This window comes from Pimephales promelas, chromosome 16, assembly GCF_988280905.1.
Source record: "Pimephales promelas chromosome 16, fPimPro1.hap1.1, whole genome shotgun sequence".
NCBI classification, from domain to species: domain Eukaryota; kingdom Metazoa; phylum Chordata; class Actinopteri; order Cypriniformes; family Leuciscidae; genus Pimephales; species Pimephales promelas.
In genome coordinates, this window is record NC_142784.1 from 16,990,983 (window position 1) to 17,014,388 (window position 23,406).

The 23,406-nt window shown below is 36.1% G+C and overlaps 1 protein-coding gene across 12 annotated transcripts in view; it reads left to right on the plus strand.

Moving 5' to 3' along the window:
• Nucleotides 1-23,406, plus strand: part of nbeab (neurobeachin b) — a 279,115-nt gene that overhangs the window by 111,691 nt on the left and 144,018 nt on the right. For 11 of the 12 annotated variants that reach the window (XM_089121103.1, XM_089121105.1, XM_089121110.1 and 8 more), the window contains exons 23-30: nt 908-1,125; nt 1,401-1,554; nt 4,009-4,189; nt 5,244-5,368; nt 8,030-8,137; nt 8,634-8,802; nt 11,081-11,522; nt 21,618-21,769. In XM_089121103.1, coding sequence (XP_088977229.1) covers nt 908-1,125; nt 1,401-1,554; nt 4,009-4,189; nt 5,244-5,368; nt 8,030-8,137; nt 8,634-8,802; nt 11,081-11,522; nt 21,618-21,769 — 1,549 coding nt within the window. The remainder of the gene's footprint in view (nt 1-907; nt 1,126-1,400; nt 1,555-4,008; nt 4,190-5,243; nt 5,369-8,029; nt 8,138-8,633; nt 8,803-11,080; nt 11,523-21,617; nt 21,770-23,406) is intronic. The other variant, XM_089121108.1, reaches the window with a different exon arrangement.

Genomic DNA, 23,406 nt, shown 5'->3' on the forward strand with positions numbered 1-23,406 from the left:
TTAATTTTTATTTATTTATTTATTTTTATGGACAATTTAGATAAACATTAATTATTTATCATATTTGTTCCTAATCTTTAAACATTTATCAATCCTTTTTTAACTTCATTGAACATAGCCCGGGATGAAATTTATACTAGACATATGTTGATCAAATCATATGCCTTTAAGCAACATTTAAAAATTAAAACAATTATGAAATTAAAAAAAAAGAGGTTAACATTTAAATATATGAAATCATTTTTTGTTTTGGCCAACCGAATTTATAATAAATAAATTGAGCTGACATTTATGAAAATGTCCTGAGAAGACAGCTCAGCGTTTCAATTAAATAAATCTCATAATCTTAATTAATAGTCGACTCTTGTCTAAATGTCATTGTGTTCAATTTTATCCATCAGCTATTACAAAAATATGGTGATATTTGAATTGACCATAGTTACCATAATTTACCATACCATTAAAAAACTTCAAAATGTAAAAGAGTTCCGTTTTTTTACATCTTTATGTCTGCCAAAACTGCTTTTGAGGTGTTGTGTGATGTATTGTGGACCCTAGAGGAAAATGAAGTCTACAGCTTGCCAAAGCGAGCTTGAAACGAAAACAAAACAACAACAACAAAAAAACCTGCCTGAAGAAATGACATAACTTCAACTGTCTGCATCCTGCACTCTTCTACAGCCGACTTTCAAGAAACCAAAGTTGTTTCCAGCATGAAGGCTTTTTTGTATCGTCTTTTGGAAGAAAGAACACAATCTCTCCTCCATGCCATGAAATACCAGAAATTCTACACAAACGCTTCATTATTACTCCTGTCATAAACGGTCAACGCTGTATACATTTTCTAAGATGCCTGTATTTTTAAGTTTATTAGTTTTGTGTTTTAGAAGCATTGGTTTGCTTTCAGAGTTTGCACGGCCGTTCTGGTAGTCATCTGGATAGAGACCTGCGTGTGGATCTGGGCTTCAGAGGCATGCCGATGACAGAAGAGCAGCGTCGACAGTTCAGCCCTGGTCCCCGCACCACCATGTTCCGTATCCCAGAGTTCAAATGGTCCCCAATGCACCAGCGCTTGCTTACAGATTTGCTCTTTGCACTAGAATCAGATGTACACATTTGGAGAAGGTCAGTGGCTACAGTTTACACCATAAAGTATTTGACATGAAAACACAAATCCATTTACTATATCATACTTTATCTAGGCCTATTTTTTCCCCCAAAGGGACTGTAATTCTTTCTGTCTTGCAGTTTTGTTTTGTTGCTTATGTCAAATAATAAATTCTGTCTACTCTTATGATTGTAGCCTATAACAACAAAAATCAACTTGTCCTTATTGTGATGTATGTCTCTTTATCGTTGTTTTTGTCTTTCTCACCCTCCCTTTCTCTTGCCCATCATAGTCATTCGACAAAATCCATTATGGACTTTGTCAACAGCAACGAGAACATAATATTTGTACACAACACCATTCACCTGATCTCACAGATGGTGGATAACATCATCATCGCCTGTGGAGGAATCCTTCCCCTGCTGTCCGCTGCCACGTCGCCCTCTGTAAGTGTGCCAGAGCTTTGACGATACTGACACCCAGTGGCCATCATAGATTACTGCAAGCACAGCTGCTCAAACGTCTACTCTACATTAAAACGGATACTTTTGAACACGGTCCACACTAGCATTTTCTAAAAGTTTCTCGCCCACACTGAAACATTGAAAAAAACCTTTTATTTCCACCTAACTGCGCATGAGTAAACCCTCATAAAAGCTCACTGAGACGGAACAACACATAGAAAGGTATCACACAATTCTTCTGACAGGATCATTTTATTTAGCAAAATATCTCACCATTCACTGATGCATCCAGATTCGCACTCAGTCGCCATTATTTGTTTAGTCAAAAATGCTCTCAAATTTGCCGGAGGACAGTAAATGTGATTAGGTTACATTTTCTGTCATCTTTGCAGGATTGTGATATGAAGAGTGTGCAAAGTAACATATTTTAGCAACTGTGTGAAAGTGAATATCATAACAGGCACAATACTACTCCCTAAACTGTAAAAATGAATACGCTTTATCTAATCAATAGAATCGTGGCAACAGATTACAAGCAATATTATTAATTAAATTTAACAAATTAGAATTGAGCAATAATTAATCAAATTATTCCTTAAAGGTTAACCATTTACAATGGTTACACCATTTATTATACAGTAATTTTTTACACCAAAAATATATATATATAAAAATCTCACTATAACTGACAGACGTCAAAGATTAATTAAGAACTCTTTATTTTACATTGCCAACATTGAAGATGCCTGATGTTAACAAGCAGAATCACTGAAGGAGAAAATTGTAATTTTAAAACAAACCTAAAACAAACACATATCACCATAATGGTGACTTCAATTTATGTTGTTTTGGTTGTTTGGTTTTACTCATTTGAAATGGTTAACTTTTAAGGAATTAATTTAATTAATTTAATTAATTTGATTTTTGATTAGATAAAGCATATTCATGTTAAAAGCCCTCCGTTTCCATAGTCCAGAAGATAACACGACAGCACGAAAGCGGTGTTTTTAAATGTATCATCTTTGGAAAGCATATCAATCCGTTTTACAACTGAAACATTATTAGTGTGGACAATAACAGAATACCTCAGGGAGGACGCTATAGGTTACCTTATTTTAAATATATTCTTCTTCACTCTTGAGTATGTTTTAACTAAGTTTTTCTCTTTTGCTTTATTTATTGTTGTTTATGCCAAGAATACCAAGGTTAGTACCAATTATTATCAGCAGGCTATTTTGAATGTTCTGTGGTTCATTTCCATTTTCTCTCAGTCATGTCATACTTTCCCATTACACACACAAATTATATTTTATTTAAAAGTCATCATGAAACTATGAATCATTCCCTATGAACGATGTGCCGTATATATGAGTGTAGCGCTTCTTGAACAAGAAAAAATGTATCGCAGGACTTGATTTTGTGCATCAGGAATTGATTAGATAGTTGGATCGTTGTGGTTTGCCATTGGTGGATCTCATGTCGATGACAGGTTGTCCTGGGATGGGAAGTTCTTACAAGAAGGCAGGGAAGTTATTTTGATTATAGATTTGGAGGGCACATGTATTTAAAAAAAGAAAAAAAAATACAAAATAATAATGTGGACATTGTGGATAGGCTTAATAATATTCCATAAAAAATGCAAGAATTGTCATGATGACTTGTCATGAAAACATGGAAATATTGACTTTTAAAAGTCCGGGTCACAGGATCTACTTTCCATTTAGTAGTTTTCGTTTTAAATTTGCTTAGTATCTCTTGTATTTGTATGTTTAAGATTTAGTCAATATAAAAGTGCTAATTTACATATTAATGCAATCACACATTAAAAACCGATGCTAGTTCTCATTTGGGATAATTTGATGAATGTCATACACATATCCACTAATGTTAAAAAAATTGGGGTCAGTTAGATTTTTTTTTTTTTATCACAGTTTCTACAAAAATGTAAAGCAAAACATTTTTTCAACAATAAATGTTTCTTCAGACTATTAAAATGATTTCTGAAGGATCATGTGACACTGAAGACTGGAGTAATGATGCTGAAAATTCAGCTTTTCATCAGGAATATATTACATTTTACATTATATTAAAATAGAAAACAGTTATTTTTTACTATATTTTGATCAAATAATGCAGTCTTGGTGAGCATAAGAGACTTCTTTCAGAAACATTAAAAAAATATTACCGACCACAAGCAATCCTGCATCCTTCAAAGCATCTACCATTACTTTGCATGTCCTTTCTCATCCTAGTTAACAGGGTGTGCTGTGTTTTGTCACATTTTACCTAATCCACCCATTCACACCCTGAATGTTTCACTTTTGTACTGAAGAGAACAACTGATCAATGTTATAACAAATGTGCAAACAGGATAGTGTGATGACTTTCCGTGATCTCAGATAATACCCTTGTGCTCTCTATTACCGTATCTGTCAGACTGAAATGGACGGCATTGAGGCGACGCAGGGCATGTCTTCTGAGACGGCCCTGATCTTTCTGACCCGGCTGATGGCTATGGTCGATGTGCTGGTCTTCGCAAGTTCACTCAACTTCAGCGAGATTGAAGCTGAGAAAAACATGTCCTCAGGTGGACTGATGCGACAGTGCCTCAGACTAGGTATGTGTATAAGTGTTTACAGGTGTCAGCTCAGGACACATTTTAAAGATTGTACCATGAAAAGAAAACACCTTTAAAATGTTCAGCATAGGTGTGGGCGATACTGCAATTTTTTTTTTTTTAAAGGAAAATCATGATTTTATCACAGTTCTTTTTCATATTGGTTTTCCTATTTTGCAACTGACTAAGCATTACAGCCAAACTGATGTTCCTATTTTCAAAACAAATAAGTTTCTTCTGTCGAAAATAAAAGTTATTTTGAAGAATATGGCTAACCAAACAGTTATGAGAACAGAGTTTTCATTTTTGGGTGAACTATTCCTTCAAGGACAAGCGGCAGCATATTTACTATTAGGCTACTGTCACTTTAAGATCGGTAAGATTTGACACTCAAATGATTTTCTTTCAATTGTTTGCTTTCACTTTAGACATAAGCAACTGTGTTTATGTAAAGGGGTGTATTTGACAGTATTAAGCCAATAAGACTTGAAAGATAACTTTAAAGTCCAGTAACCAGGCACTGTTTGACAGGCTTTTAAGTGCATGTATATGCGCATGGATGTATGCGCTCAGAAAAGCACATGTTAGAACAGCCCATCAACACGCGAATTAAATATTTAGTCGGCAAGGCTTTACAGCACATACTATAAATAATGAACTTTTGTGAATTGCAGTGTCCAGTGAGTATAACTAGACCTTTGCGTTAACATGGGAATGTGAATGCACATCACGTTGTACAGTATGTAACGGCAACTGATACAATTCACTTTAGATACTGTATTTCTTCAAAAATCGTGATATGACTCACCCCTAGTTCAGCATAAATTTCCAAAAGACTCTTCCAACCGACTTTGACTTTATTCTTCAGACTATTGATCAGTTTTGGTGCTATTCGGGAGAAAAGAGAAACACATTACTTTTAAATTTACAACAACATATATGAGTTACTTTTAAAACAGGATAGAGATCAAACCTATTTTGAAATATTTTATTCATCTTTTTCCATGTTTCCATATATTTATATTTCATGCTCTTTTATTTCTCTCTGTCTCAGTATGTTGTGTGGCCGTGAGGAACTGTTTAGAGTGTCGTCAGCGTCAGAGGGACAGAAGTCTGAAGTCCTCTTTTCCCTGCAGTAAGTCTCAGGAGGGCCTGCAAAGTGTGTCCACGGCCAACAAGGTACCCAGCTTACTACACACACTGTAACACTGCATCCAGGCACTCTACACAATTGTTGATATAATAATAATAATAATAAAAAAAAAATGCAATTAGAGTAATGTTTTCATGTTTTCAAAGTGATCTTTTTTATTATAAAATATATTTTCTATTATTTATTTTATATTTTACTTATTTTATTTTTTTAAATCTTGATTTGACACCATGTAATATTCTTTGTGTACTCAAGCATTCAAGCTGTCTTTCTTCAAAAGGTGTTTTCACATATACACTCACCTAAAAGATTATTAGGAACACCTATTAATACTATGTTTGACCCCGTTTCACCTTCAGAACTGCCTTAATTCTACGTGGCATTATTCAACAAGATGCTGAAAGCATTCTTTAGAAATGTTGGCCCATATTGGTAGGATAGCAAAGAAGCTCTATTGGGTTGAGATCTGGTGACTGTGGGGGCATTTTAGTACAGTGAACTCATTGTCATGAGCAAATTTGAAACGATTCGAGCTTTGTGACATGGTGCAAATCCATCCATGGAAGTAGCCATCAGAGGATGGGTACATGGTGGCCATAAAGGGATGGACATGGTCAGAAACAATGCTCAGGTTGGCCGTGACATTTAAACAATGCCCAATTGGCACTAAGGGGCCTAAAGTGTGCCAAGAAAACATCCCCCACACCATTACACCACCACCACCAGCCTGCACAGTGGTAACAAGGCATGATGGATCCATGTTCTCATTCTGTTTACGCCAAATTCTGACTCTACCAGGCAACGTTTTTCCAGTCTTCAACTGTCCAATTTTGGTGAGCTCTTGCAAATTGTAGCCTCTTTTCCCTATTTGTAGTAGAGATGAGTGGTACCCGGTGGGGTCTTCTGCTGTTGTAGCCCATCCGCCTCAAGGTTGTGCGTGTTGTGGCTTCACAAATGCTTTGCTGCATACCTCGGTTGTAACGAGTGGTTATTTCAGTCAAAGTTGCTCTTCTATCAGCTTGAATCAGTCGGCCCATTCTCCTCTGACCTCTAGCATCAACAAGGCATTTTCGCCCACAGGACTGCCGCATACTGGATGTTTTTCCCTTTTCACACCATTCTTTGTAAACCTTAGAAATGGTTGGGCGTGAAAATCCCAGTAACTGAGCAGATTGTGAAATGCTCAGACCGGCTCGTCTGGCACCAACAACCATGCCATGCTCAAAATTGCTTAAATCGCCTTTCTTTCCCATTCTGACATTCAGTTTGGAGTTCAGGAGATTGTCTTGACCAGGACCACACCCCTAAATGCATTGAAGCAACTGCCATGTGATTGGTTGATTAGATAATTGCATTAATGAGAAATTGAACAGGTGTTCCTAATAATCCTTTAGGTGAGTTTAGTTTGTTAAAAGAACCAAACCTAGTTCACTTAAAGGAGCTGTATGCAAGAAATTTTGCATACGGCTCCTTTAAAGTAAACCAGAAAGCGAACCAGCCGAAAGTGACCTCAGTCCTTTTTGTGTTCACACTTTAGTGGACTCTAAAGAGAACCCGGTTCCTTTTTTGATCCTTTTCTGCATTGAAGTGATCTCAGACCCTTTGTTGTACACACTACAACCTAAAAAAACCTCACATCCCAGCTTTCTGTGCAGTTTGTATGTGCACACTTCCACCTTCAACAACATCTGTGAGACAATCACAAGCGCTTGCACCCAAAATTTCATCTAGATTGTCGTAGAAGGGACAGGAATCCTTCATTTCATGTACACATGTACTTCTGTTGTTTTTTGTTTTACTTTTATGTGGTATTATAACACTGTTCTTTTGTTATTCCCTCTTTTAAGGGTGGGCGATATGGCAAAAAATATCATATCACAATTTTTTTAGGAAAACCATGATTCATGATTTTATAATGATTCTTTTCATGTTGTTTTTACTATTTTGCAAGTGACTGAGCATTACAGCCACACTAATGTCCCTTTTAAAAAAAATTAAAACAAAATATAACAGAAAAATGAAAGACAGACCATGTAGGCTATAGTGGACGAAGAAGTTCATTGTTTTAGCTTTGTTATTTAAAATAAGAACAAAGCTACACATTACAAATACAAAACTTACTATACAATTGAAATAAACAGTACGCTACTTCATTTTTTCAGCCACAGTAGGACCACCAGATTCAAATACGAAATTGAATAAACGCATGTAAAAAATAAAATGTTACATATACTTCACTGTAAAAATTATACATCGATTCTTATTGAAGTGTACTGAAGTTTTTCAGTGAAGATCAGTCAGTGATTTTCTCTTTTGTTGTTTTAATTAATGACTATCCTCAATTAAATTAAGTTTATAATTTAAGGACTAAATCAATATTTTAAGTACAGTTTCCCTTTAGGGCGGGTCTGAGATCACTTGGTTTGTTCACATATACACGCTGAACCGCTCCGAGAGCGTTTGGAGGGTTCAAACAAACTAGGTGTGAAAACACTCTTTGTGAAAGTAGTGAAAGTAGGTGTTGTAATGTCTCGTCACATTCGTTTTACCCCAAACAATATAACATTGTCACTTTATGTGTGATTTGGTGCTGTGGGTACGGTGTGAATGTGTAAATGAGATCTGGAATGTGAGAACTGTTTAAAGTGTTAAATATCTGTTTCAAATATGTGCTTTTCTTGCCTTAGACCACCATAGAAAATTTTCCAAGTAATGTTTCTCCAATTAAGGACCCGGACCGACTTCTGCAAGACGTGGACATCAACCGTCTGCGAGCGGCTGTCTTTCGGGACGTTGTGAGTTAATGTCAAATGGTCCTCGAATGTCCCTTGAAAGTGTGTAGGCCTATGTGTATCCCACAGTTTCAAGAATTTTCTAGAATTACCTTGTTTGCTTTAATACAAGTCTTTTTGTTCACATGGTCAGCATCACAATTTTGCCTTTATGTTTAAAGACTGTGAAATCTAAAATGTTATTACTGAATTTAAAGGATTAAATTTTGTTTCTTTGCTTGTTTTTAATTATATTATATTATATTATATTATATTATATTATATTATATTATATTATATTATATTATATTATATTATATTATATTATATTATATTATATTATATTATATTTCCAGGTTAATTAGATGACGAATTCCAGATTTTAATGCATTTTTGTTTTTATACTCTGTAATATAACTCTGTTAACTGAATTAGAATCAGTTCAGAGTAGCATTTCTGCTTTTCACGTCATGTTGACTCTTCTTCATAACCTTTATTTCTGTTGTGTTGCGCTTCACAGGATGACAGCAAGCAGGCCCAGTTCCTTGCTCTCGCTGTTGTCTATTTTATCTCAGTGCTCATGGTGTCTAAGTACCGGGACATCCTGGAACCCCAGAGGGAGACTGTCAGGTCTATCAGCCAATCAGGAAGAGGCATTCGGCAGGAGATAAATTCCCCCACCAGCACAGGTGTTGTAGTGGCTAATGTTTTGTTTGTTGATGCAGCTTAATGTACTTATTAGCTTATATTTACAATAATCTGAACAACTTCGTTTGTATTTCTTATTTGCATTACAAATGTATTTTATTTAGCCAGGTAGTTTTTTTTTTTTTTTTTTTTTTTTTAAGTCTCCACAGGTTCAGTTTCAAGCTAATGTCAAAAACCTTCCTCTTCACCACCTGCCTACATCTATCATTCATAAGCACCACTAATTATCCCACCTACAATTAAACATGCAGCCCTTGCAAAATTCTTTAAGGAAATCACTGCTGGCTTTTTCTGTAAAGCGGTCACAAAATTGGATAAATGTCCAGTAGTTTGATCGATGCATCAAATGACTAGAAATTAGTGTTCATTTTAGGCATTTTTTTTATAGTGAAAAGAAATAGAGTGAGAAAGAAAAAAAGAGAAAAAAGGTTATAAAGAAAGAAGATCCATGAAGAATGAACATGGAGAGACGCTGCTATTTCCAGACCCATCTGTCAGTGCGCATTAGGAAAGCAATCCACCAGAGGAGAATGGGATCATAGAGGCTGAGGCACTACGCTGCATCACCCTCATAAATTTCAGGAAAGAAAGGCTATGGATGGGATTTTTTCCTAACAGCATGTAGCAGGCCATTGTCTGCACCCAAATCGCCATCCAGACGTGCCCCATGACTGAAACGGGCCTAGTGACCTTGCTCTAGATGAATATTACCCAACATCTGGAGCACAACAGGAAGAGATTGGAGACAGAGTTTTATTGTCCGATAGATAGATAGATAGATAGATAGATAGATAGATAGATAGATAGATAGATAGATAGATAGATAGATAGATAGATAGATAGATACAGCTGAATCATGCAGACACAGACCTTTTGACTGAATAAACATAAAGAGAATAACCCACCATTGTGACAGTATAATGTTTATCTGTGTTCTTCAAGCCATCTTGGTTATTTTCGCTAAGGATATGTGTATTTATGTGTATAAATATGTGTATGTCTCATTCTGTGATAAGAAGCCACATCATTTCACAGAAGGAAGGTATTTCAATCACTCGACTGACACTATAACAAGTACAATATGCTGTTATTCTCATAAATTGAATTTAAACTCTGTGCTAAGCTAAATGCGGTTAGCATCTTAGTCTCCTTTAAATGAAATCACATAGCAGCATCTTGAAAATGTTCCAAATATCTCAGAATTGTATTATTAACTTAATTAATTCTGACGATATGACAACAAGCTGCTAAATGTGTTTTAATTGATTCTACAAATCCAAAGGCTTCATGAACTATGTATTTTAATTTGGGTATGGATTTGGGTTACAAATAGAGACACACATTAACATATTAAGGTATTAGTTGTGTTGTTATAATGCTCACGGTTGAACAAAAAGAAGCCAGAGTCTCAATTGTTGTATGCAATGGTGTGATGCATGTGCTAAAAAGAGAAAGCGAAACACAAGATAAACAATGTAAAGATGAATTTGACTGGTACAAAAAGGTTTCTATAGACCATTTCACAAGATGTAAACAACACTGGCCCAGAAGCACTTCCTGTCTCATTTTTTTAACACTACATAAAAGCTGGGATAAAATACAACCAACAGAACATTTAAAACTGAATCAAAAAGTTAAACAAACATCTTTAAAAATGTTTTCTTTACATGTGAAATAAAGAAAACAGTTGAAGAGTTCAGATGCAAAAGCCTCTAAGTGCCATTTGAAATTTTCTTCTAGAATGATCATTTTTATCAAGCTTGTATATTTAAGTTCAGTGATTTCACTTAAATGGCAATGATGATTACCTATTAATTGTTATTTAAGTGAAATTACTGAACTTAAATATATAAGTTTGATAAAAATCATCATTAAAGAAGAAGATTTCAAATGGCACTTAGAGGCTTTTGCATCTGAACTCTTCAGTTACAAACTGAAACAGGAAGTGTTTCTGGACCAGTTTACATCTTGTGAAATGGTCTATAGATATCGCGATATATTGTTACTGTGACTTTTTTTTAGCCACGTTAACCGTGGTGTGAAAATTATTAAATTTAATTATTGTGACAGCCCTATTTCAAAATGAACAAACATCAAAACGAAACTAAAGCGGGAGCCCTTCATTGATGACAGACGCACAAACATAAACAAAACACAACGAAAAAATAGGCCTGGTCCTCTCTCGTCCTTGACTTTAGTCACAAAGAAATACATGTATTTGTATTGTATTTTATTAATACTATGATATGTGACCTTCAGAGTACCCATCAGCCCTCTCTGATGGCCGCAAGGAAGCTCTCAGTGTGCTGGAGGAGTCCCGTCAGGAGTCATCCTTCCCTCACTCTGACTCGGGACTGGGTGACGAGCAGGTATCCAGCGTGATGAACGGGGCCGACCTGGAGATCGCCATGGGTGGTCCGAACGGCATGAGCGGTCTGTTCTGCACCCTGTCATCGGAGGCCAGGTCACAGGAAAGCTTGATTGAGCCATCAACCGTGGAGCACCTCAAACCCGCCTCATCCATCTCCAGCATCAGCCAGTCCAACAAAGGCATCAATGTCAAGGAAATCCTGAAGAGCCTGGTAGCTGCTCCCGTGGAGAGCACAGAGAGCGGGCCGGACAGCCTGCCTTACCCTGACCACCAGGCCATGAAGAGGGAAGCCCAAGCCATGTTACCCATGCAGTTCCATTCCTTTGACAGGTACCATCTTCTCGGACATTTTGAGTTGTACATGTCCTGTATTCCAGGTTTTGGACAAGTTAAGGCTACACTGTGTGATTTTTACCCCCATCTAGCGGTGAAAAGGTATATGACCATCCAGTGAATATTAGTTTCTGTTCTTCTCAATTCCGATTTCGTTTTAACACCTACGGTGGCCAATGTAGTCCAAGATTAACATGGCTTCCAGTTCGACCTCGTCCATGAGTGTTAACACAAACGTAAACGCAAAAGGCGAAGCTTTAATTAACGGGTATGTCCCTCTTTGGCTAATGTACTTTCAAGATGGAGGGGCAACATGGCGACCGACATTAGAACCCCTTACCCGGATGTATTTTCAATGGCATATTATACACTCACGAGAATACTTTATTACTTGAACGAAGTAAATATACATTAATGAGCACATATATTTTTGAAAGAACTAAGTGTTTTTAGCTAAGAATAAACTAAAAGAGTTGCACAGTGTAGCTTTAAGTTCATAATAAGCTCATAATGTTTATTACTACTCATACCTCCTTTCTTTTAAAAAGCAGAAATCTGGATTACAGTGAGGTCAATGGGGCCAGTTTGTAAACAGTTTGTGATGTTATATTCAATTTTACAAGTTTGTCGCCAAGACACGCAATGTTTAAATCATAATTTGAGTCGTTTCAGGATTTTAGGGTTTATGCGGCTCAAATAATAAACACATTTTAACAGAGGAATTCATATAATTGCTTTACATTTATGCTTTTGAATCCTCCAACTTTGTCCCCATTCATTTGAACTGTAAGTGCCTCATCTTAAATCTAGTTTACAATCTAGTATATCTTTATGTTTATTAACATTATACTACAAAAGCTGTTGATTGAACTCAACTTATATCAAACCAGAAGTACTGTAACAGTGTTAAAATGGATTCATATGAACCTCCACCAGGTGGCAGCAATATACATCAGTATGGTTGCCAAATAGTAGAGGTATACATCAGCATGGTTGCCAAATAGCAAAATTAACATTTTTTTTTCAAGTCATTTCGTTCATTTCAGCATAATATAATTAAAATGGTATGTTAAATATCCCAACACATCTAGTACTTAAGCATGTCTTGATTTCACTTGTAAAAAGAATAAAAATAAACTATAGGGTAATTATTAGAAACTGAAATGTTGTATTAATTGATTAGTTGTTGTGTTTTAAGTTCAGGCTATTGCAGTCTGATTCTGTTAGTTCACCTAACCTCCTGATCTGAGACGTTTTTTTCCTTTGCAACTTCATATTTATCATCATATTTGTTCTCCTCCTCTCGTGTCTCGAGACGTTAGTTGTGGACTCGTCAGTGTCTAACTCTGATCTGTGCTGTCTGCTGGGCCGTGCCGTGTGTGATACAGCAGGGCCGGAAAGAGAAATGATTAGTTCATATTTCGAGTCTCGTAGCAATAGAGGCTATGCTGTCAGTACTAGAAAGAGGAATGTTCATTTTCTTCAAGTCTTCGGGTTTTGAGTCCTTCTTTGTCACGTTACCGCTGGTAACTCACATCAAATGCAACATTAGATTCGTATTTTTGACTGCGTCTGAATATATATTGTTTTATATTTAGGCATTAAAGTACAAAATATGTGCAATAAGCATTATCTGAAAAATAGAAGTTCCATCTTATTATTGTCCCTGTCCATCTCTTTTCTAAATGTTTCCTGTGCATCTGTGGTGTGTTTTATTATATATTATACATTAATTAACTACTATTATATTTTACATGAACTACATGCTTGTTTGTAAAAAGTGAGAAAAAGTGTGAATTACTAGGCTATTCAATACGGTGACAAGTCATGTGACAAAAGATCGAAGGACTCAAATCCAAAGACTAATCATTTCTCTTTACTGTACTGACGGCACGCCAAATGTGAAAAACGTGTTGCTTGATCTTGATTGAATGTTTCTTGTCACCAATAGCACTTCAGTAGCCCATTTACTGCAGATGTATACGTACAAGGCCCTTAAAAGTACCGTGACCTTTTCTGTGTGCATGTGATCCCTTCCGTGCCTTTAAACACTACACGATGCATCTCAGTCAAACCATGATGAATTCTTAGATTAGTCTTTTCCCTGAGGAATGGCCATAATGATTTTCTTGGTCATAAGCAAGCCATAACTCACTTTAAATTCCCCATACTTTCTATCACGAAGAATTGCTGTGTTTGAAAATGTCTCAGAGATGTGTTTGAGCGTTTTGTGGTGTGTTTACATTCCAAGGCCAGATAAAATCTCAACGTGATAAGTCTCTGCTCTTAACACATGTCTTCAGTTGCACTGCAAAGCTGTTGCTGTTCAAATCAAAACACGTGTAAACAGAAATACTGTAAATGGAAACTTTTTTTTTTTTTATAATAACCTGTACACTTTGACTAAAAGTTATCTCCAGCTGGACGTTAAGAGGGTTTTGCTGTTTTCGAGGCCTAAGTCTCACTCTTTGACCTGCACTCTTGGCGATATTTGTTCAGCCTGATCTCATTTGTATTTTGCACATGATGTTTATTTACTTTTATGTATCAGTGGTAACAAATAGAGGACAATGAGTAAAATCTACTGAATGAGAGGGTAAATGTCTTGTTGTGCCTTTTGGATGTCAGAATCGGAATGGTCTACATTTGTATAGATTACTGGCGCCGAGGACGCCCTTGGAAGCTAAATGTATATGGTAGCAAGCGACAAACTGGACTGATGAAACCTGCGATGATTAGCCTTCTATTAAATTCAATATTCAAGTATTAAAGGGATACTCAACTTTTTTGGAAATAGGCTCATTTTACAACTCCCCCAGAGTGAAACAGTTAAGTTTTACCGTTTTCTAATGCATTCAGACGATTTTCTGATATTTAGAAGAAACTGGAAGTCAATGAGACCAGAAACTGTCTGGTTCCTAATAACTCAGTGGCTGTAAGTTGGAATAGAATTTCAAGTAATTTTGAAAAAATGGTAAAAAAAAAAAAAAAATCACATACCCCACCTTTAAATATTGAAATTAAATACAATATTCACATACTGTATGTAGTTCAGAGGGGATATACTGTGTTAGCCCTACAGTTAGAGCATAAAATAATATTTAAACCTATAACATTTTACATCGGTAACATTTAAACCTATAATATTTTTATCCCAAATTCTGACTTTTTTTTTCGCAATTCGGACCTATTATTATTCACGAGTTCACATTCACATCAATTAAACAGAGTAAAGATTATGCGTATTTGGCGTGCTGTCCAGGGGGAGGGCTCCGAGCTTGGAATTTTTTGTCCGAACCCAGAGTGCTTTTCAGAAGTGAGCGGTCGCGCATGCGTACAGCTTAGAGGGAACATTGGTGTCTGTGAATATTAAACCGCAAAAGGAATATTTAAATAGGAATCCTGCATATTCTGCTTGTTTTGGTGTGAATGAATGCCTTATACTGTACGTGTCGTTTCATTTACCTCACACACACTGAAGCAAGCGTGATGCTTGCAGTGTTTTCAGCCTCTGCTGCCTCACTATATAAGAACATGAATGCATGAACTTCATCTCCAGAGCCACTCTGAGTGTCACTTGAGCATTTTACCATATCATCTGAGAAAAAAAAAATATTTTCAGATCATAAACACTCATAAGCCCAAAATATATTAGGCTACTGTTGTACAGTAGATTTAGTTACAGGGGTTGGACAATGAAACTGAAACACTGGCCAATGTTGGAGGTTTCACATCTATATGCCTGGCGGCCAATCTTCAGAGTGAAGCACGGGTGGATCAATGATGGTTTGAGCTCCAATATCATGACAATCCTGATTGTATTTGATGGACACGACACTGCCGAGGACTACCAAACCCTTCTGGAGGATCATGAGCACCTGATGCTCAAACCGTGTATCAGCATGATCATGCACCAACACACACAGCAAGACTTGTGACAGAAGGGTTTGATGAAGATGAAAGTGACGTTGAACATCTCCCATGTTCTGACAGTCACCAGATCTGAATATTATTGAGGTGTTTTGGAGGAGCGAGTCCACCAGCATCATATAGTGACCTGGACACTGTTCTGGAAGAGGAACGGCTCATAATCCCTCTGGTCACTGTGAAGGACTTCTATCTGTCAATTGGTGCTGTATTTGCATGCAAAATGAGGCCCTCACCATTCTAACAAATTATTGTGTAGTAAAACCAGGTGTTTCAGTTTTTTTGTCCAACCCCTGTACGTCTCAATACAATAATGATAATAATAATAATTATTACTATTAGGTGTGCGTATTTTTCACTCGGATCTTTTTTATAAACAATTTCCGTCACCTTTAGAGCATTTTTAGGGAACGTTGCACAAGGTCGCAAGAATGTCCCCTCCTACACGAGTAAGCAGGCAGATTTCTTTTACCAGAATAAGTTACAATGTGCCCCAGATTTATGCCAATACTTAAACGTATGTCTCCTGAGAGATTAGGCCCAGACAATGTGCTTCTCCCTTCTTGGATATTGAGTCACAGGAACAATGAATCCGCAGTAATGCATGCAGCCGCCACAGATGAGGTGTGCCTGCTGACTAGTAAAGGTGGTGTGTGTGTGTAAATGTGTTTGTGAGTGTTAGGGAGGGTCTCCAGGGCGTTGATGACAGATTAAACAGAAGCGCCCCGTGCGCCCCCAGCTCCCCTCCTGTCGTCCTCACCCCTCAGCACCCTAATGGAGGCTGGCAGGCAGAAATGAGTTGCCATGGCAGAGTGTATTATTTTTGAAATGCTTTCACATAGGCTGTCCGCTGACGCCGGGTCGTACCACTCACTCCTGCATGCTTTAATGTCATCTGCCGGCCCTGAAATTGCTGTGTCTAATTGTTTGCCACCTGCCACCAAATGAGATGCCAGACGTGGACAGGCTTCTTCGATTGTGTGTCAGAACCTAAATAGATTGGGAATGACATCAAAAAAAAGCCTCAAACACAGGAGTGATGAGGACTGACATCACCGTCTTTCTGGGACTTTCCAAAGGTGAATTTCTTCAATTAGTATTGAATAAGCAGGAAGCCGTGTTTGCAGATGGGGCCGCCATCATAAAGGACTTGCTTTGGCTTTGAAAGTCAATTCAAATGATAGAGTTTGGTGGAGAAACACTTCAATACGTTAGCATGGGTCCATGACAGTGTCAGCTTATAAACCGAGTGATACCAATGTAGTTCACTATATGAGACCTAGACATTTAATTATTATTAATGTTCGTTTATGAGCCTGACACGGTTTGTAATCCCTAAAAGCCATTTTAAATGAAACAAACTATTTGCAATATTCATAGACTAGATTGATCCGTACTTTATTCAAAGCAAGTCAATGAAAAAAAAAAAACTATTAATAATATATGCGGCAGATAATTCATACATCATTCACAAGCCCCCAGCCAATGAATAATTCATGAGGAGTGTTTGTATTCGAAGCTTGTTTAACAGTCTAATACTATCAACTCTACCTGTCAAATACCTGCAAGAAGCCGACATGTTTTGAGTAATGAGGGGGGGTGGTTTTAAGCATGCTTTGTGGATCTTCATGCTCAAAACTGTTCAGATCAAATGCAAACTGAGATTTAGGATTAGCATTTGACTTGTAAATCTGTGTTAAATGCACAATAACATATCACGTGTCCATATTACACATATTACTTTAACCCTTGGTTTCACAGACAAAGGCTTTTGCTGATAATTTACTCACCCCCATGTCATCCAAGATGCCCATGTCATTCTTTCTTCAGTCGAAAAGAAATTATGGTTTTTGATGAAAACATTCCAGGATATTTATCTACATTATGCACTTTACTGGTAAACAATAAGCGGTTCAAGGTCCAAAAGACAGTTTCAGTGCAAACTGTTCAAATGGCTTTAAACGATTCCAGGCGACGAATAAGAGTCTTATCAAACGAAATCATCGCTCATTTAAAAAAAAAAAAAACAAAGTTTAAGTTTTATGAGCTTAAATGGTTGCCTTCTGTGTGACTCTCCTGTTCAAACTCATTCATCAAAATGAACAAATCTTTTCCTGAGTCAATTCGTTGATTACGTTTGTTGAATGAACCAAATGACACGAAAAAAGATTCGTTCATTTTGATAAACGAGTCGAACAGGAGAGTCACGAACACGCGTCACACAACAGAGCAAGGCAAGCATTTGAGCTTATAAAACTTAAACTTTCTTATTTATTTATTAAATGAGCGATCGTTTCGCTTGATAAGACCCTTATACGTCGTCTGGAATCGTTTAAAGCCCTTTGAACAGTTTGCAGTCTCCAATGAAACTGTCTTTTGGACCTTGAACCGTTTGGTTACCAGTGAAGTCCATTATATGGAGAAAAATGCTGGAATGTTTTCATCAAAAACCTTCATTTCTTTTCGACGGAAGAAAGAAAGACATGGGGGTGAGTAAATTATCAGCAAAAGTTTTTTTTTTTAAAGTGAACTACTCCTTTAAGCCTAGCCCCAGACTAAATTGTGTATTTGAGCTGTTTTAACTGAAAGTAACTTTCCCTGACATCTTAAAGTACGTCACTGCCATTGTTTAGTCTCAAGAAGAAACATTGGTACATTTATAAAAGCCACTTAAATGCCCTAAGTGAACTAAGGCCTAATCCTGGATTAGTCTAAGCCATGTCTGTGAAACCAGACTACTACTATAATGAATATTAATTTAGTTACTATTAATAATTTGTAATAGTTATTCTGATAAAGTGCATTTGGATGTTGTTTTCACAAAATAATGAAATATGAATGGAACTGTTTACTCATATTTTTTCACCATTGTGTGACTGCGGTATGAGAAAGGAGTGTTTTTGCAGAAAGTCCTGGCTGCTATTTTTGATAAATTAACATAAATATTGACCAGAGGCTGTCCGAAGCTTCAGAATTACATCCCAGAACCCTTCACACTACTGAAACAAAAGGTAAATTTAATACTTTTCTTCAGCAAGGATGCATTATATTTGATCAAAAGTGACAGTATAAAGACAAATATAATTTTACACAGTTAATGAATGATGTTCTTTTGAACTTTCTATTCCTCAAAGAATCCTGAAAAGAAAAAAAAAAGAAAAAACAGTATTACATTTTTTTATCACAGAAAAGCCGGAAAAGCCACATTAATGTTTATTGAGCTCCAAATCAGCACAGAATGATTTATAAAGAATCATAAGAGACTGAAGACTGGAGTAATGATGCTGAAAATACAGCTTTGTATAAATTACATTTTAAAATATATTCAAGTATATAAAAGTTTTTTTTTTTTTAACTCTAAAAATGTTTCACAACATTACTGTCGATTATTAATCAAACGAATGCAGCCTTGGAAAAAAAAGACTACTTTCAAAAAACATTTTAAAAAAAGATATAGACTTTTAAATGGTAGCGTACATATCTGCACCTACAAAGAATAAGCCGTCATAAGTCAGACACATGTACGATTTTAAGGGTCTGTTTGTAGTACTTAAGGGGAAGCACGTGTCAGAGAATGTTTTTGCTTTCTCGCATGCGATCTCAGAGAAACCGTCTGTCACGCCACCGCGTTAAAGAGAACGTGCGATCGGGACGAGTCGCAGCGTCCCAGACAAGTGCTCTAATGGCTCCATCCTCTCTCTGTACAGTGTCTGCTCTGAGGTCACATTGTGCGGCATCAGGAGGTTTAGCAGGTGACGTTAGAACCAGCCCTGCGCTACATCACCCCCAAAAAAACACTCTGTATCAGCCAGCATCTTGGACCACGTCAAGTTGCGATAAGAAAACCAGACCGATGCACACACACAAACAAAATATCATTCCATCCTCCAAAACACTTGACTCTGTCATGTGTATAATATCAAACTAATCCTCTCCCGCTCTTTGCTATCAGGCTAAGGTGGGTTTCCGTAAATCTCCAGAATGTCTGTGGAAACATACAGGAGATTATCGGCGAGGTCAAGAGTTTAATGCGAACTCGTGATCCTGCTCATCTCCAGCGCTATTTTCGGCTCGTTGCCTCTGGAAACCATGTGATTTTCTGCTTTGTCTATAAATAAGCTGGAAAAAAAAAACCATGTCATTTCTTGAAGGCATAATTGAGTTGATTAGTATATTTAGTGCCTTTTTAATGATTTAATATGTTTAGCAGCTATATTTAGAGACTGTGTCTTTTAATTATCTTTTCAGAGATTGCAGCTGGCCAGTGAGAGGGTCAAAGAAGGATGAAAAGATGGTGGCTGCTTTTGTCATTTTGCCCCATTTCCTGCTATAAGAGGGTTGTTACTGTTATGCCATCCTGTTTGAAGTAGTTTCTATATATTTATTTTATACTTTTAAAGTTGTGTGTTTAAGGACAAGTATTTCCATAAAAGGATGTTCTAAACTTTCAGACATACAGCGTCGTTGCGTTTAGGCCCTTTAATTAATTTTAACATTTTTATTTACACAAAGAATAATGCCTAACAGGACTGATGCCTGCCAACTAATACCGCAAAATTGAACAGAATCGATCAGGTCCAATGCTGACATTTGTGACGTTGTTTTCCGCCAAAATGATGTCACTTGCTGAATGGTGATGTCATTGAGGAACTAGCTTTTGTTTAAATCAATATTACAATCAACAAGATGAAAATGAATTGACGACCAGATTTATTAATGTATTTATTTATTTATTTAGTGTAATACTTAAATTATTTTAAACTCACCTCTGTGTGGATTCATGTGTGATATCGTGATTAAAAAAATCTAATAAAATGCTTTTTAATTACATTTTATTTATTTAATAGTAATACCAATATTTCCTAATAGAATTGCAGTTTGTTAACTATTTCAAAATTAAATTCTGTGTTCATTTATTTGTGATATTGTTATTCGTCGATTAATCGATTAATCACATCTAACATACGTTTTTGTTTATATAATGTCTGTATAAATATTATTTATATACATTATATGTATGTGTGTGCATATATATATATATATATATATATATATAAAATTTTATAATACACACACACACATATTATATAGGGCTGTCAAACGATTAATCGCGATTAATCGCATCCAAAATAAAAGTTTGTGTTTACATAATATATGTGCACTGTGTGTAATTATTTTGTATATATATATATATATATATATATATATATATATATAAATACTCACACATGCATGTATATTTAAGAAAAAATATTATTTATATATGAAATATTTATATATAATATAACTTATATATAAATCTAAATGCAGTATGTACATGAAAATATTTCTTAAATATTAAAGCATGTGTGTGTATTTATATCTAAAATAATTATACACAGTGCACCCACATATATTAAGTAAACACAAACTTTTATCTTGGATGCGAATAATCGTTTGACAGCCCTAATTGTTATTAAAGAAAGTCGAGTATTATGATATATACATTTGTTATTTATTTAATGTTTTTATAATTTAATAATATTTGATATTAATATTTTATCCGATAGTGAGATAAAATAGGGACATGTAAATGAATTGCACAGTACAAATAAGGTGTGAACCTCAGTTACAGCAACATTTGGTGACACACCTGGACAACCTCTCTCAATGAATTCCTCTGTGAGTTTGACATTATGTCGGCACAGCACTCGACAAACAACAGAAAAGAGAAACACACCCAAAACCCAGCAGTCACTGCTGTTGATTTTACTGTTTGTTTGCCCTGAGCTCTCCTTGCGTAAGATCAGGAGGCAAGCAGGGGTCTGCAGGATGTTTGCTTTGCCTGCTGGTTCCCCCTGGCCTTGCCACAGCGACCTTTCACTGTGGAAAACTGCCGTCTATCTCCCTCCAGCTTAATCAACCAATTTCACAAGCTACAGTGTATTTATTGTTGCAGGCGAACCGTTTTATTTAGCTTTGTTAGATGTTTCCTTTCACTCTTGCAGAGTCTGGAAGCCTGTGTGCTTCACTTTCCCCCTTTTGTGAAGCGCTTGGTAAAATCCACTCTGTTTGGTTATATGCTTGCTTACACATCCGCCGACCCCAGTGCCTTGTTCTCACCAGGCTATGGGAACAGTTTTCCCGTGCATCAATAGATTGTGTACACTTTCTTTCCTCCTGCAGGAGTGTGGTGGTGCAGGCCAAGAAGCCTGTGTCGGGCCTGACGGTGAACACAGTGGGCAGTTCTGGCTCCGGTAGTGCCCTGACCTCCGCTAGCACCCCAAACATCTTCGCTGCTACGTCGGCTGCACCCAAGAGCATGATCAACACTACAGGTAATCGCTCTGACCCATCCTCTCTCATTACATCCCAACTCGGCCTCTTCTATTAAGTTGTTAACTAACTTTATAAGGATAGATATAAGGGTCACAACCGCTCTCTGTGTTGTTAATTTGAACGTGCTAGTGCTTAAGTGAATTTCCACTGAAATGCAGGCTCTCCTCTGCTATTCCGAGAATAATTAAAACATGCCATTCCCAAAAGAATTCAAACCCGTTCGGGGTCAGGAAATTAGATTTGGTGGCATCAAGCGGTTTGTCCACTAGAGGGCACCCCTCGCTATATATTTTGTCTCAGAATGTCATGGATTCACAGTGACTGCAGTCTCATAAAGATAGGATCTGAATGAAATTTCAAGGTTGTTAGAAAGCCACATGGAGACTGCAAGGAACTTATATGTCAAGTGCCTGCCTCAGGCTGTACACTGTGAACACTATAGCTTTTGCTCTTAAAACTTGAGCTGTTCTATACACTTATTTTATGTTTATGTGTATGTGTGTTTATATGTTTATTGCTTTAAATAATTTCATGTCTGGTTACATAATGTTTGATTCTGTGGGATTCAATGAAAATACCTGGAATGTGAATTCTATTTATTTGTTTATTTAAAGATTTTAGATTGATTGAGAATTGTAGGCCAAGTTTAGATGGGATTTTATATTAATATATTACAAATATAACATATAACAAAACATACTTATTTTTACACAAATGTCTAAATATGTATCCGCTTAAGTAAAAAAGTATCCGTATTAAGTAAAAATATATATATATATATATACATGTACTGTTACATAAATAAATGATAATACAATATATAATTTTACAGCTGCATTTATTTATTTGCTAAAAAACATTTGAATAACAATTTAAAATAACTGTTTATTATATATGTTAAATGCATTTCCATTCAAAAATGTGGGGTTTGTAGGTTTTTAAGCTGCTTTTTAAATTACATTTTAAATATATTAAAATACAAAACAGATATTTTTTTATTGTAATAATATTTTAATATGATAGGTTTTATACTATTTTTATAATTTAAAATCTATTTTAATATATTTAAAATGTCATGTATTCCTGTGATGAAAAAGCTGTGTGTCACATGATCGTGTCACATGATCCTTCAGAAATCAATCTAATATGATGGTTTGAAGCTCAACAACAGCAGTTGTATTTTTTTTATTATTATTATTTTTTTTTTTTTTTTTGGGGGGGGGGGGGGTTCTTTTATAATTGGAAATAGGAATCTTCTGTAACATTATAAACACCTTTACAGTCACTTTTGATCAATTAACTGAATACTTGCTGAATGAAAGTATTAATTTCTTTAATAAAATAAAATAAACTTACTAACCCCAAACATCTGAAATTTTGTGTACACTGTACAGTATATTTTGAGAACCGAAAAACATATCACATTTTCCTTTAAAAGAGACTTTTAGCCCCCCTTGTCCATTAAATAGATTGAGATCTTCGAATGCACAAGGGACGTTGATTTGGATTGAGGTTGAATCAGGCCAAGCTGCACTTCCAGTGAAATCCATCAGAATGTCCCTCTTGACGTTTCCCTTCATCTTGGTGTATTTGCTTATGGGTGGACACTCATCTCTGACACAGCGATTGATGGCTG